Source organism: Zonotrichia leucophrys, chromosome 3 (genome assembly GCF_028769735.1).
Source record: "Zonotrichia leucophrys gambelii isolate GWCS_2022_RI chromosome 3, RI_Zleu_2.0, whole genome shotgun sequence".
Classification (NCBI taxonomy): Eukaryota; Metazoa; Chordata; class Aves; order Passeriformes; family Passerellidae; genus Zonotrichia; species Zonotrichia leucophrys.
The window spans coordinates 76,773,192-76,787,661 of NC_088172.1; the positions used below are offsets into that span (position 1 = coordinate 76,773,192).

The window sequence follows — 14,470 nt, forward strand, 5'->3', positions numbered from 1 at the left end:
AACCCAATATATACATTTTGAAGTAAACTGAAGACTTATGGTTTTTGTGTGAGTTCTGAATCTGGAAGAGAGAGTTCAGCATGGCTTACCACATCAGAAATTAAATTTAGCTTCCAGGTAAAAAGACATCATATACAATGTGCTGAAACAACAATACTAGCAAATCACTTTTTATGATATGATGACAAAGCATACTCTCTAGTCTTAACTTCACTTGTTGCTTTTCTAATGCTCTTCTGATTACAAAATAAAAAAAACCTGAGTTCACAACCTTTAGGAATAAAAAATGCAAAATGCAAGAACTTATTAATAGCAGCTGAACGTAGAAGTAGACTGTTCTTCCAAGGTGCTGCTTTTCAGTGCTCCCTGACAATATAGAATGTAAGAGTGCATCTGGTCTCAAAACTAGGGAATGACTTCTCACAAAACATATTTTGAATCCAGGATTGGGCACAATCTCCTTGATTACTCCTTCACTTGTCTTTCTTCCTCAGTGTGACTGACCCAATAGGATCCAGCTTTTCCCCATAGAAAATCTGAGCCATTCTGGAAATGACAGATACCAAAATGACATCCTGGCTTACAATATACATAATAATCACTTTTCATGTATTACTTGGAGCAAATCAAAGGATTCAATGTTCTCTAAATGCTTCACCTATTGTTCTTACAGCCCCTAACAAATCTTGAATATGGATAGATACGAAATAAAAGATAGGCCAAAAAATAAGTGACATGGTTTCCTCACATTCCTCACTGGTTTTCAAAAGTCAGAAAAAATACCACTGTGATCAGAAGTATTATTTACATCAACACAAATAAGCTGTTTCTAAATTAAGTAATAAAATAAGTTGAAAGATATCTTGACTGATCCTGTTATTATCAAGCTTCTGATGGAGAATGATTTTTGGACTAGTTTTTCTGGTAGAAATGTCTCTGTACAGAACTAGTTGACAAAGTGGATGCAAAGATCTGGGGATTCATTCTTTCACGTACTAAGCATTTCAGCCAGAACAGTTTCTACAAGGAAATACTGAATTATTTTAATTAGTTTTGCTCTTTGAATGACTTTTAAAATCTGCACTGCAGAGAAGAATTAAGGAAATTATTTTAGAACCATATTAAATATAAATAAAAGAACCATTGAATTTCTTCAGGCATGACAGTTTAATTTGCTTGTCTTACAGATGGGATTTCAAAGCAAACATTGAAGGAAGTGAAAATATTAAGAAAAAAATAAAAAGATTGTTTAACATTGATTAAAGCAACAATAAAAGTGATTAATATGAAATAAAATGAAACCAGTGGTTTGATTGTTGTGGTTATTAAAAATTCACTTTGAAAAGACAAACACCTTCTATATAGAGCTACCAAATATGCTATATGTAACAAGGCATTTCCAGATGTTCATCTTCTTGGCATCCATATTCACCAGCTGCATGTTTGCAGCAACATTTATAAGATTTTAACATTTTATTATGTTGAAGTGCTCTCAGTTTATACTAATGACATAAGATACTTTGCATCCCATGATTGATTAAACAGGTAAGAATATACTACATTAGATACTTACACTGTTACACACGTGAACCTCGTTACTCCTCTTCAAAGCTTCTTTCTTTTAAAAACACAGGAGCGACAGAGGGAGATTGAGTTAGGGCATGTCCATCTTCCAAGAAAGAGAAACTCAACATAAGGCTATGCCATTTTCTTCTTGGAGCTCTCTGGAAAGCTGCAGTGGCCAGGAAGTAGTGAAATGCCCAAGCCAAAACCTGGTTATCTCACGGGTTTCAGTAATGCAGGTTCAGACTGTGTACAGAACCCTGGCAGATTCAATATAAATGAGAACAGATCCTTGGCCTTTATTATTATCTGGGTCATATCCCAACCCTCCCAGAAGCTACCATGCTGTAACGCAGCAGAGGACATGCATCTTCTTCTGAATGTGACTATATAGAAGATTGGAAATATGTTGAAATAAAAGATGAGATGATCCACAATGCCTGGCATAATTAATCCCAGAAATATCTGTATGGGATCTAGCATTCTAGAGCTACTTCCTCAAGAAATCCTCACCAAAAAAAGAAAAAACAAAGATATTTGTGTTTATTCTGGTTGCAGATAATAAATAAATAAATAAATATGAACTTTGAACCCAAGTCAACTAGATAGCATGTGAATTGACTGAAGTGAGATGTGCATGAGGAATGCCATGCTTAGCAATGCTGTTTTACAGGTGGCCTACGGAGGATTCAAAACCAGGATAAATGTGGGCCACTGGTTGTTTCTTCAATGTAGCAAATGCTTGGGTTATTTCAAATTAATCTTAAAGTTATATGAAGAGAGATTATTAAAAGAAGGAATTTTGCTTGTCTGTGGAAGCAAAAAATGCTTTCAGAAAACCACACAGACTTTAGATAAGAGATTCAGAAGCCCACCAGCACCTGACGAAAGGCAATCAAATGCTGGAGCTTGGTTTTGACAGCGTGGCTTGTGCAAGGAAGAGAGATAATGACAAAATGAAAAGTTCTGGCTAGACATAAGGGAAAACCTGTTTGTCATGATGACAGTCAAACATTAGAATGAATTACTTAGAAATGCCATGTGGTCTTCATTCTTGGAGGTTTTCAAGAGCACATTGAACAAAGCCCTCAGCAGCTTGGTTTGATCTTGTAGCTCAAGCTTTTTTGAGGAAGAGGATGGATTAAAGATCTGCTGAGATAATTTCAACCTGAATTTTCCTGTGAACACAAAACACAATTTTTGAAGACAGGACCAGGTTTTTTTTTTTTTAAAAAAGAGAATGCTTTATGCATTAGACTATTATTTACTAAATGAGCTATCTTTTTTTCCTCACATGATCTTATGAAAATTTTCAAAATATGCAAGAAAGACTTTCTATTTTTTTTTTTTTGTATGGCTTTATATATTTATACTGCTTTCTATTACTGGATGCAGTTTTGTCAAAGATCTTAAGTGCCTGGTATAATCTTAATCTTAGACCATTTTGCCAATCAGGTACTACTTTGTTGACAGTGATTGAATTTTACACCAAATTTATAATAGAGTAAAAAAAGGCTAGAGAATTTTGAAACAGAAAAGAATTCTTTTCTCTCTGTGAGTGAGATGTGTGGCAAACAGAGAACAGAATACTGAATCATCAAGTAGTAGCAGCATCACATAACTCATACGAAGATAGCGCTGAGATCCTTCTTTTAACCAGCTACTTAAAGCCATTGGAAATGCTTCAATGTCAAAAGGAAGGAGATGTTGGACCAATGATTCCCTTTTAGCCACCTTCAAATAAATTCACCACAATGGGTATTTCACTGGAAACAAAAAAAGGTGGTTGCTTGACCCAGCAACATTTTGTAACCTGTGGCTGTTCTCCAGCTAGCAATGCTGAATGGAAGCAGGAATGTGGCCTGCTCTCCTCAACAAAGCTGCGTGAACAATAATGCAGAGCATATTTAATACAGTATTTATATACAAAAGAGTGAGAAGAAGAAAAATAATGACAGACATAAAAATTTTGGAAGAAGGACATTTTAATATAATCTCCAACAAAGCAGACATATAAAAGGGAGAAAGCCTGTGGATTTTTCAAATTCTGACCAAATCCTTGAACTCTTCTCAAAGCAAGAGTAGATCTGACTTTTATTTCAGTTTGCACATACTAAATTCTACTAAAGTTTACCAATTTATATGGTATCAGTGTTGACTTTGCAGAAAATTAAAATGCAAAAAAGGTACAACTTTAATATTTTTGAACTGATTACATATTAATTGTTAATTTGACAAACATCTTCTGTGGGTTTGAACACAGCAATTCACCATCTACTTCTGTATAATTATGAATTTGACAAAGAATTAAGTATCAGCATGTATATAAAGAAATATACATCCTTGAGAATATGTGCCTTCTGCCAATATATTGTTTTATTTTTATGTGACCAACCCATACACTTCTAAATGCATGACTATAAGATTGTCACTAGCATGAAAAATGACAGCTTCAATATGGTGGTATGTCTATCTAAGAGAAATAGATTGTACTTTGCATTGCAATTTTGATTTTAATTTGATGTGTAAAACAAATTGCTTCATAACTGGACATTATGCAATAAAATAGTACCAAGTCAATAGTGAAATTACATTGCATATAAGACATAAATGCATTTAAATTTTCACATTTCATTGGTGTTTCAGAATAATAGGCTTTGTTCTGTTTAAAGCCTATTTAGTGTAGTTGTTTCTTCTGAAACCTGTGTATTCTGGGAGAGTATGCATTTTGTACAACATTTAATCCATTCTGCACAACATTTAGTCCATTCAAATAAAAAGAAAACAGCTGGGAAATTTTGAGCTCTAGAATTACTTTCTAAAATACATTTGGATCTTTATTACAATGCGATCTCAATATTCTAATAATCTGATATGAAAATTGTTATTCCTTGAGGGGGAAAAAATCTCAAATGAAATTTTAGGGAATTTTGTAACCCATTCACTGTTATTGAATGGATATCTCTTGATGTTCAATAGGTATAATTAACAAAGCCTCATGTGAATCAATGCAAAAAAACCCTACCAGCAGTAATAAACCTTTCCCAGATTAAAGATGCATAAGAGCATTAATACATTAGATAATTTTAACATTTAGAAATGTATAATGAATTCTCATAAACAAACATGTTTGGCAAACTCCTGATTAGTTGTTTCAGTTTTGTTAATCTTCATGCAAGATGAAGATACTGAGTGCAAATACTCAAATATCTCTTGTCAGAGAAATGGATTTTGCTGTCAAAGACAATTAAACCTGTACATCTGAAGTACTTACTTGTACCTGTTTCTAGACAGAAGAGGAAGGGAAAGAATAAAGGTCTCTCCCTGTTTCTAAAAGGAAATACTGGACTCTGACAAGAATTTCATTTGTTCCCCAAACCTGAAAGGAGATAAAAAAATACATTAGACTACATTTCAGGTTGCATTGTCAGTTTTAAAACAACTTTCAGAAAGACAAAATAGAAGAAAGAAAAACAAATCCTTTAATTTAAATCTTTAAAGACACAAAAATAATTCATCTACTCTGCTGCATTTTCATTTCTCTACCCCAACACTGAACATGGCATCAGAAGCATGTTTGCTGAGTAGCCCTTTTCTAAAAAGCTTTCCAGTGTAGTGATTACAGTGCTGCCACAATCCCAGCAAGACCCTCTGAATGTACCTGCTTTAATTCTGCTCTGTTTAGAAAGCACATGGTAATAACCCACAGTCCCTGAGGTAACCTTTACTGAGACCTCTCATTCCCACCCCTGCATTACTGTCACTAAGGAAATTGAGCATTCCCATGCTTTCCATTTAGGAAACTTATTTTCCACTCTGTTGGCTTCTGCACACATTCCTCCCCCCAATGTATAGTAGGGCCCCCAGCTTGCTTCTAAGATACTAATACAACAGTTTGAAAGGGTCAGGATCAATAAAGGAAAGAGCAGCAAGGATGTTGACAGTTTTTAAGCCCAGCAGACTTTGGCTTGGCTGACCCTATGCTTCCTCATGCTTCCTGCAGGGCACTGTGTGTGTAACAGCCATGCAGAGAGTGAATACATTTGCATGCAAATGTAGAAAGGATTGTTGAACATCTCAGTTGAAGAGACTTTGGTAAGGAACTGACAGAGCACTGAAGGGGGACTCAGCACACTTAGATTCTGTGTGGAAGTGTCTGACTCAGCTTAATGGCTCTGGGCAAATAATTTCTCTTGTTTTTCATATGTTTGAAATTTCTCAAGGAAAAATTATATGATGGATGACACAGTGTTTTTCTCCCAAAGTTTGAAGTGAGACTACATTCTTCTTCTGCTTTTCCTCTCTACCTAACTCTACATCTGAGAGTTTCATTTTGTGGGGTGGGAATGGGGACATCATAGCCCCCATCCCTGTCCCCTAAAAGAAAACCCTCTAGTTCTCCTCCTTTATCTTGCTAAATTAGAATTTACAAACTTTATTTGCTCAATGGTTCATGCTGTCAGCGGCTCTATCCGTTAAATCTGGAAGGTTTTGCCTTTCCTTACAAGCAAGAAAAGCCTTTTTTTATCTGCTAGGTTGACTTCAAATCCTTCTCAGAACTTGCTGCTGAGCAGTCTCTTGTCTGTGACACATCAGGTCCCTACACGTTTGCTGATCTGATAGAGCCTCTTTACATTTTTATTCTCCTGCTCATACTTAGCAATTTGTTGAGTCATCCAGCCCTGCACTACCAGGAAGATCAAATGATACTCCATTTCTTTTTCATCTACTTAGGGCAGCTCATTTTGTCTGACTGAAATTCAGAATAATTTTAAAAGTGTTGACTGTCCTTTGTTCCACAAGAATACCGTTTATGACTTGGGGTCTAAATAGTTGTCAATGTTGATAATGTCTAGTCCCTTCTGAAACTGATGGATGATGCCAGGTGATAGCCACTGGCTGAAAACAATCAGGATGGAAAAGGCATTTGAGAGAGACATTCTTGATATGGAGTGATTTAGGAGATGATGATAGGATAAGACATGCTCTTGTTAATTACATTGCTCTACATCACACATGAAGTTAGATTTGGGCCTTCTGAAGGCCTGAAATATTTGTTGTAAGACATTTATCTCTAACTTTCTTTTGATGAGCTGCCTATAAATCCAGTTTAATTTCATTTGCAAAAGAAACCTGACCACAGCTTTTCTAAATAAAGACAAAAGGGATCCCAAAGCCTAAGTGTGCTAAATGTTTGCTTTGGATGAGTGTAGGGAGGTTGTTTTTTCAGCCAGTGTGTGTTTACCTGACAGTTTTCTGATAAGCAGTGTGATACCAAAGCCCCACTTTGTGACAGTGCTAACACCATCTGCCAGGTGCAGATAGCTTGTTGAAAAATGCTGTCGTCAGCATTGAAGTGCTGATGGAAAGTTATTGCTTCAGTAACCACTAAAATGCTCATATTCTGTCTAATTGGTTGCTGCCACTAAAAACTATTATTCAGGGAAAAAAAAAAAGGCACAGGTCATTTTTCTTTGTCATAATAAATTTTAGGTTACCTTGGACTGCCACTATTGTTTATTTATTGCTTTCTGCTTCCTGCCAATTTTACTTATCTACACTCTAGAGTGAACTTTATTACCTTCCTATGATTGCTCTTGGTACCTGATTCGATGACAAATACTCATAGAAATTTTCATTAGACCTTGACATAGTGAAATACCTGTTAAGGATATTTTCTTTTCCAGGCACAGTGGGCCAGTCGGCCTCCTGAGGCAGGGGTACAGTGCAATCATTTGAGTTATCTTTATTTGCTTTCAACTGTTACAACTAAATTTGTACCAGATGAAAACCAGGGCACACAGTTTAAAGAAAATCTATAGAGAAAAATTTGGATCATCAAGGAACCACATTCAAATGCATTTGCTTAAGGGTAAAAGAATATACTGTGCTGGTTGCACAGCCATGTATGCCCCAGACATTCACTGATGGTGGCTTAGTAAAACATAGAGCCTTCACAGTTTTTCACTGCAGCATTGAGCCACTTAAGAAATACATGTGAAGAACCTCAAGTGTTCAGAATGGATGAGAACATAATGTAATATAACTGAAGCCAGAATCAGTTTTCACTTGCATCAGTGTAATGTGGACTAAAGCTATTTTGACTTCAAAATGCTGTACTGGAGATTTTGGTTTGGCTTTCTATATTTTGGCAGGATTTACCTTTCTTCTGGAGGATGTTCTGTCTTGCTTTAATGAAAGCTAGGATGTCAGCATCAGCCTGGCTGTCTCCAGTCAGAGGAATAGATGTACTTGAACTTGGTGGAGTCCTGAAATAAGAAAGCATGCTTGTGAACTCAAGGGAGTAAGTCAATTTTTCTCCTCTTTTTTTATCATAAAGGATTTTATTTTTTAGATGCATTGTTAAATATGGCACAGTTTAGCAGAGAATTAATCTCAGAACTTCTTCATGGTCTTATGTAAATTCCTAAGATTAGCCACCATCTCTTTAGTATGGGAAGGCTACTTGCTTATCAGCTATAGACCTCTCACAAATGGTTAAAAATATTGTAGTGCTGAGTCAAAGACTTAATTCCCAAGTGAAAAAGCTTAATGGAGTGAGTTTACCAAGGAAATGATGCATGTGACTATGCCATGTGTTTGCTTGCTTCAGGCTGTTATACATCTGAACAGATCAATAGAATTTTTGCCTACTGTGGGGGAATTAAGTTTTCATACACAGAAGTAAACAATCACATGGTACTCAGGACATTATTGAATTTGCAGGGAAGTGCCCCAATGAAGGCAGGAATGATGCATCTGACTCCATGTTCTCAGAAGTCTAACTTATTACTTTATTATACTACATTAAAGAATACTGTACTAAACTATACTAAAGAATACAAAAAAGATACTAAATACTGAAAAGATAATAATGAAAACTCATGACTCTTTCCAAAGTTTCAGCTTGGCCATAATTGGCCAACGAGTCAAAACAACTCATACCAGAATCCAATGAAACAATCATCTGTGGGTAAACTATCTCCAAACACATTCCACATGAGCAAAACATGGGGGAAGCAAATGAGATAAGAACTGTTTTCCTTTTCTCTGAGGTTTCTCAGCTTCCCAGGAGAAAAATCCTGAGTGAAGGAATTTTTTCAGAAAATGTGAATGCCACAGGACATCTCCTAACAGACCAAATCCTTTGTGCTGCTGAATCTCCAGGCCCAGCTGAACTCATGTACCTATGCTGTTAAATCATTGACTTATGACTGTTTTCGACAGATGCTCTGGTTGTGTAAGATGATGTAATACAATCAAGCTGTTCTAATTGGTTGAGAAAGCTAAGAATTTTCACCTGCATCTTTAACCTTATTTAAAGATTGGAAGAGGAGAAATACAGCAACAAAAAATTACAATACAGAAGGACAAGGGGAACTGAAGGGATTTTTTTTTTGTTTTTACATATCATACCTCTGTAATTATAGTTATTTTCACTGTTCCATACTGACTGCAGCAGTAAGTGGTTTCTATGACCTATGCAGCAGTGTAATATCCTTGTCTTTGTGCTACTAATTAAGTTCTCAGTTGCTGAATCAGTGAGCCAAAATGGAAAAATAAAGAAGAAATTACTCTGAACTTAAAACTACCCTATTTTTATGTAATTTACAAGGTAATCACAGAACACCAATAAGGGACTGTTCTTGATTGATTTTCATTTACTTAGCAACAATACAAAAAATAAAAACCCACAGTATATTGAGAAGGTACTCTCTAAATTCCATTTTAGCTTCTATTTTTCTTCTGCTTTTCTTAAACCCAAATGCAATTTAAAGCATTAGGTTTTGGGGGATGACATTTTCCACAATTTTTTTCTACTCTAGAAATGGATTGTTTTGGAAAATGAAAGAAAAAAAACAACCTTGTGCTTTCTTCTTACTAAAGCAGTTGGAAAAACAGTAACTTGACCATATTTTTCTAAGGGCATTGATAGCCAGAACTGTTGAGCACAATAAGAATGTAACTTCTGGAAGCAGAGTGACTTGGCGTAATGTTTCAGCAGGAGAAAAGAACTTGGAAATAAACATGGTAGAAAAAACAGAGAGGCTCAAAACCCTAGTAGTTTCTGTTAACTTGATAAGCTAATTTTCACAAAGCAGTTCCTCTTTTGAGAAAACATGACATATAACCTTTGCCAAGTCTGAAACGGTTGCCTTTTTATTTTAATAGAATAGTTTGTGGGAGGGAGATTAAAAATATTTTAAAGATAAAATCACAAATATGAAAAAATCTCTGCCTAGTTTCTGCATTCTACAATTCTTCAATACATACACACTGATTTATCTTATTTTCAAATGTTTTTATTTACTCTTTCAGATTTCCTTTCTCTGAGAAGGCTGGGAAGGCACAGTCATGAATATTCATAAGTTTATCGAAGAAAAAGCTTCAGGCCAAACATGAAACCACCTTTGTAATACTGATGATGCAGCAGATTGGTGTAAAGCTATGTGGCAGCCTGCAGTTGGTTTGGAAGTTAGAGGAAAATCTGCAATTTGTAAAATTTTTATTTTTATATTTCAAGGAGACTGTTTTTGAATAGATGGATGGAGGATTGTGAAGGCATTACATGATTTTGTACTTTGCTCTTTCCTCTGAGTAGCTAAGGTATAGTTCTTACCTTGTTTTTAAAGTTGGGCTACCAGAAGTGACTGAATTGTTTTTCACAGGTGGATCTTCATTAGGGCTCTCTCTACTGGTGTCTGCAAAACTGAATGGGAAATGAAGAAATGAAGGAAAAAGAAGGAAATAAAAGAAAATAGCCCTTGTGTAGGCAATATTAATACATACACTAACTCAGTATGTATGAGTGTAGAATAGAAAAACATCTTTTGTTTTTCAAAATTTAAAATCTATGTAAAACACTTGTTTACTGAAAGATTTTCATTTTAATCCATATGATGATTATGTTTTTGTAGAGAATGTGGCTATGAAAGAATGAAAAATACCTTCACAAAAAATATACTTTTAGTATTTGCCTTCTAAGCCAGACTTGTAAAGCACTTTGATATATACGATATACAGTTTGTAATGGTATATTTAGTTCTTAAACTGAGTATTAGCCAAGTGAGGCCCTTCCTCATTTTCTATTCTTTCTTTAGTCAGGAAAAGTTGTTACCAAAATCAGTGAGAGACTGGGTAAAAACTCAGTGAGGACTTTGGGATGGGGCTTGTTGATGATAGCCAAATATATTGCAAACAGCTGCTGTGCATTCCTGCCTCTGTAGATATCATTATCAAGGAAGCTCACTGTTGGGGAGACGGTTTTCCACCACTGGATATCTAGAGACTCTCTGCTTTTCTTGGGAGTTGCACATACTGCCAGATCTGGTGCCAATCTTAGAGTGGAAACAGTAAATTACTCAGTGTAAGGATTTTTCCAGTAGATGGCAGGATTGGCAAGTTCTTGCTTTTCTAACTCTGCAGTAGTTTGTTCATTGTTGGCTGATGAATTGATATTTCTGGCAGAGAACTTGAAAAGGGAAAGAAATTTATTACTAAAATTTTACTGTGTTACACTGTGCCAGGTTCAGTTTTGCAGCAGATATTGTGCCCAGGAGTATAAGTCATTTGCAGCTGAACAGCTCCAGGTTTGCTGAATGCTCTTTAACTCCTGGAGTCCCACACCATTCACACCTGCCTAATTCAACTAAAGCAATATCTTCTTTAATGTCAACAATATTCTGTACTTTATTACATCTACATATTACAAGAGCTAGAAAGGATGTGTGATGTTATTAGCTACTATGTGGTTCAACAATATCTGGGAACCTTATATTGTCATTCTGCTTTAGGATTTCCTGAACATTTTTTCCACCGATTTGGCAGTTCTTAAAAATGAAGTGATTTAGTGTTTTAAATTCAGTTTTCTAAAAGGCCTCTGTGTCTGTGCCCTGAGATACTGAGGCATCCAAGTCACATAACCGAGGTTTAATAAATTGCTCCACATCAACTGAACCATAGCAACCATCCCTGACTCTATTCTTAGCCTACAAGAAACATAAAGTAATGTGACTTAATGTGATTTTTTTTATTGCTTTTTTAAAATTAAAATAAGCATCTTTGCTTTCTCTTTGCCATGCACAAGATGTATGATTTTACAAATACTGTGAGTCAGCTGAAGTATTTTAAAGTTGCAGTAGTTTACCTATTTGAATTTTTTTTTTCTATTGTACAAAAAAAAAAAAAAAAAGCCCAAAATTGTTAAATCCCCATTTGAAAGGGATTTGGATTTAGACTGATTAAAAAAACCCCAAACCCTATATATAAGATGTGGCATGGTTAGAACTCTAGGGATGTCACTTTCTAGTACATTCCTGGACCCAAGGACAATATGGCAAAACTTGCCTCAGCGTGCTCTGGGAAAGCCATATTAAAAAATCCACTTAGACTGAGTGGGATGATGCCCAAAATCAGGAAATTAACGTTACTGCACTTAGAGATGGACCTTCATCTCCTATCCAGTGCCTGTGGAGTTGTAAGCAGACATTTTTATTGTGGGATGCAAACTGTTCTCCTGCAAATTAGGGAAATTTATAAGGAAGCTTGTAACTATTTTTTAAATGACCCAAAGTTCTGCTTCCATGTAAGAAGTTAGCAATTAGTGTGCCAATCAAACAAATGAGTCCATCAGTTTGGCACAACTCAAATCCATCTCTTATATCCTAGAGATTTCTCTGATTCCTAGGCTTGAGGGATAGTCAGTATGGGAATAACTTGAATCCTTCATACTGAAGCTCTGATACTGACATTGCAAGATAAGTTGAATCATAAGGGGACAAAAGAGTGTAATTCTGCTGTGCAGTGGTTTGTACATTCAGATACAACTTGTTCCTAACTTGTTCTTAGAAGTCAGGACCCTCCTTATTCATCTGAGTGTTAGAGGCTGTTCTAGTAATGCAAAAAATTGAGAAATGTTCTAGTAATGCTTTCGATTTAATGGCAAGTCATTATGCCAGCATGGGGTGGAGATAATAATACCCCTCTCTGTGTGACCAGCAGGAAGGACTGGACATCTCAGGAGGCTCCAACAAAGCCAAACAAAACCATGCCTGACACACTTTTGTGTGATAAAAGTCTTCTTCAAGCAAGGGGTTGATCCAGAGATCTCTAGAGGAGCCATTCAACATTTCTCTAATGTGCAAACAGGCATTTCTGGATCACATTTTGGGTTTGGGTAGATGTACAAGGTATGTAAGTCCTGTGTCTGTCTGTCACCCAAGCTTTAACCTCTAACATTTTTCAGCTTGTTTTGACAGCGTATGATTCCCATTTTCATTCTCAATCTATATGCTTTTTCCATGAGTTGAATTTAAGAAATCTCAAAGACTGTTTCCTGACAACTTCAGTAAAATTCCTACTTTTTCTGGAGATTAAAGATAGTCTGTCAACTTTATATGTCTGTTTGTTTTTATAACCTGGTACCTGATGTTTCCCCCAGTGGATAACTTTCTTTTTTGAGGCAGTTTCAGGGGGAGAATCCTCTGTTGAGGGTATATTTCTCAGCCAGGCATGGGGCAGGGGTCATAGAGATGAAGACAGGGTTGCAGCAGAGTTTCCCTTGCTGCAGGAACCCAAGGAGCAGAGACAACTGACCCATGGACTGATCAGCTCCATCAAGTACACAGGGTACAGGAGCTGCAGAGATGATGCATGTCATGGTACGAGTGCTTAATTTGCCAGCTGAAAAATAATGGCAAATCACGTAGATTAAAATGGAAATTGAAAATTTGAAGTTGTGCAACCTCTGTAATGTTAAAAAACCCTCAGCTGTAGTTGTCCAGTTATCTGAGTTTTGGACATGAGGGGAACAGATGTTCAGTGTACAGACAGGAAAGATTCAAGCTGCTAAAAGCTAAGCATTTTAGTAGCTGGCTACAAAATTAAATTTGGCCTAACTTGCAAATTCATAGATGTATTGTTCCAGTTGTTACCAAAGAACATGAAAACCTTTGAAATGTCACTAATTGATGATGTTATTCCCAGATTTTGTTTTTATCATTATGTAACGCTGCAGAAAATTGGCAGGAATAACAAATGATCAGACAGAAAATGCTGTAAAATATGTAAACATTGACTTTGTTTCATGCAACATTAATATAGGGAGTAACTGTTGCAATCCAGGACAGTCATTGTTAAAAAATCTGATGCTCAGAGTCATCAGACAACATGAAGATTTATTTGAAAATGGTTCCAAGGGAATTTAAAGTGCCAGGAACACTTTGAATAAGAAACAGAACAGCCGAGGAGTCTGAGGTTGAACATACTGTGGGGCTTTCTGGAATAGGACAAATGAGATGCAGTAAAAGGAAATGAGTGAGGTTAAGAAAGATTTGACTGAGATAAAAAGGAATGCATTCATTCTAGGAGGAGGAAAAAAATCCAAAATTTTTCTAAGATTTTAATAACTATCCAAAATTTATATGATTCAAAGGGAATACAAGAACTGTTCAACACTACTGAAACAAAATGTTCAGTGAGAGAAGCAATTTGAATAGACAAGGATCTGATAAATTCCTTAAATGAAAGCCATTGTGGGAGAGACTGTATGAGGAAGAACAAAAGGCTGTGTTTGAATTCTGAATGTGTGGAGCACATAAGGAATCCTGAGCCCAATGTGTATTTTCAGACTTCTTGCAGACTTGACAGGAATCCATTAAGAGACATAAACATATATACAGTGTGAGTTCAGGCAGCACCACAGCTTTCAGATCTCACTGACTGAGGCAGAAATGGTTACTATTCAACTCTTTTATTAACATAGACCCATTTCGACACTTTAACAATTCAGCCATTTTTTCAACTGAAAAAAGAGACATATTTGGCCATGGATCAAGTGCCTTTTAGGTGTGTGTATCCTTCTTAAGCCTCAAAAGGATTACCAGCCTCCCTTCTCTGTTATTCTAGT

At 36.0% G+C, this 14,470-nt stretch overlaps 2 protein-coding genes across 2 annotated transcripts in view; both read right to left on the reverse strand.

The window, feature by feature from the left end:
• LOC135445825 (potassium channel subfamily K member 16-like) overlaps positions 1–1,614 on the reverse strand; it is a 30,926-nt gene extending 29,312 nt beyond the window's left edge. Inside the window, exon 1 of the mRNA XM_064708907.1 lies at positions 1,574–1,614. The gene's annotated coding sequence lies outside the window, so the exon portion shown is untranslated. The remainder of the gene's footprint in view (positions 1–1,573) is intronic.
• A 2,300-nt stretch (positions 1,615–3,914) lies between these two features.
• KIF6 (kinesin family member 6) overlaps positions 3,915–14,470 on the reverse strand; it is a 172,759-nt gene continuing 162,203 nt past the window's right edge. Inside the window, exons 21-23 of the mRNA XM_064708913.1 lie at positions 10,184–10,273; positions 7,726–7,832; positions 3,915–4,942 (exon numbers count right to left, since the gene is read on the reverse strand). Coding sequence (XP_064564983.1) covers positions 4,926–4,942; positions 7,726–7,832; positions 10,184–10,273 — 214 coding nt within the window. The 3' untranslated portion in view covers positions 3,915–4,925. The remainder of the gene's footprint in view (positions 4,943–7,725; positions 7,833–10,183; positions 10,274–14,470) is intronic.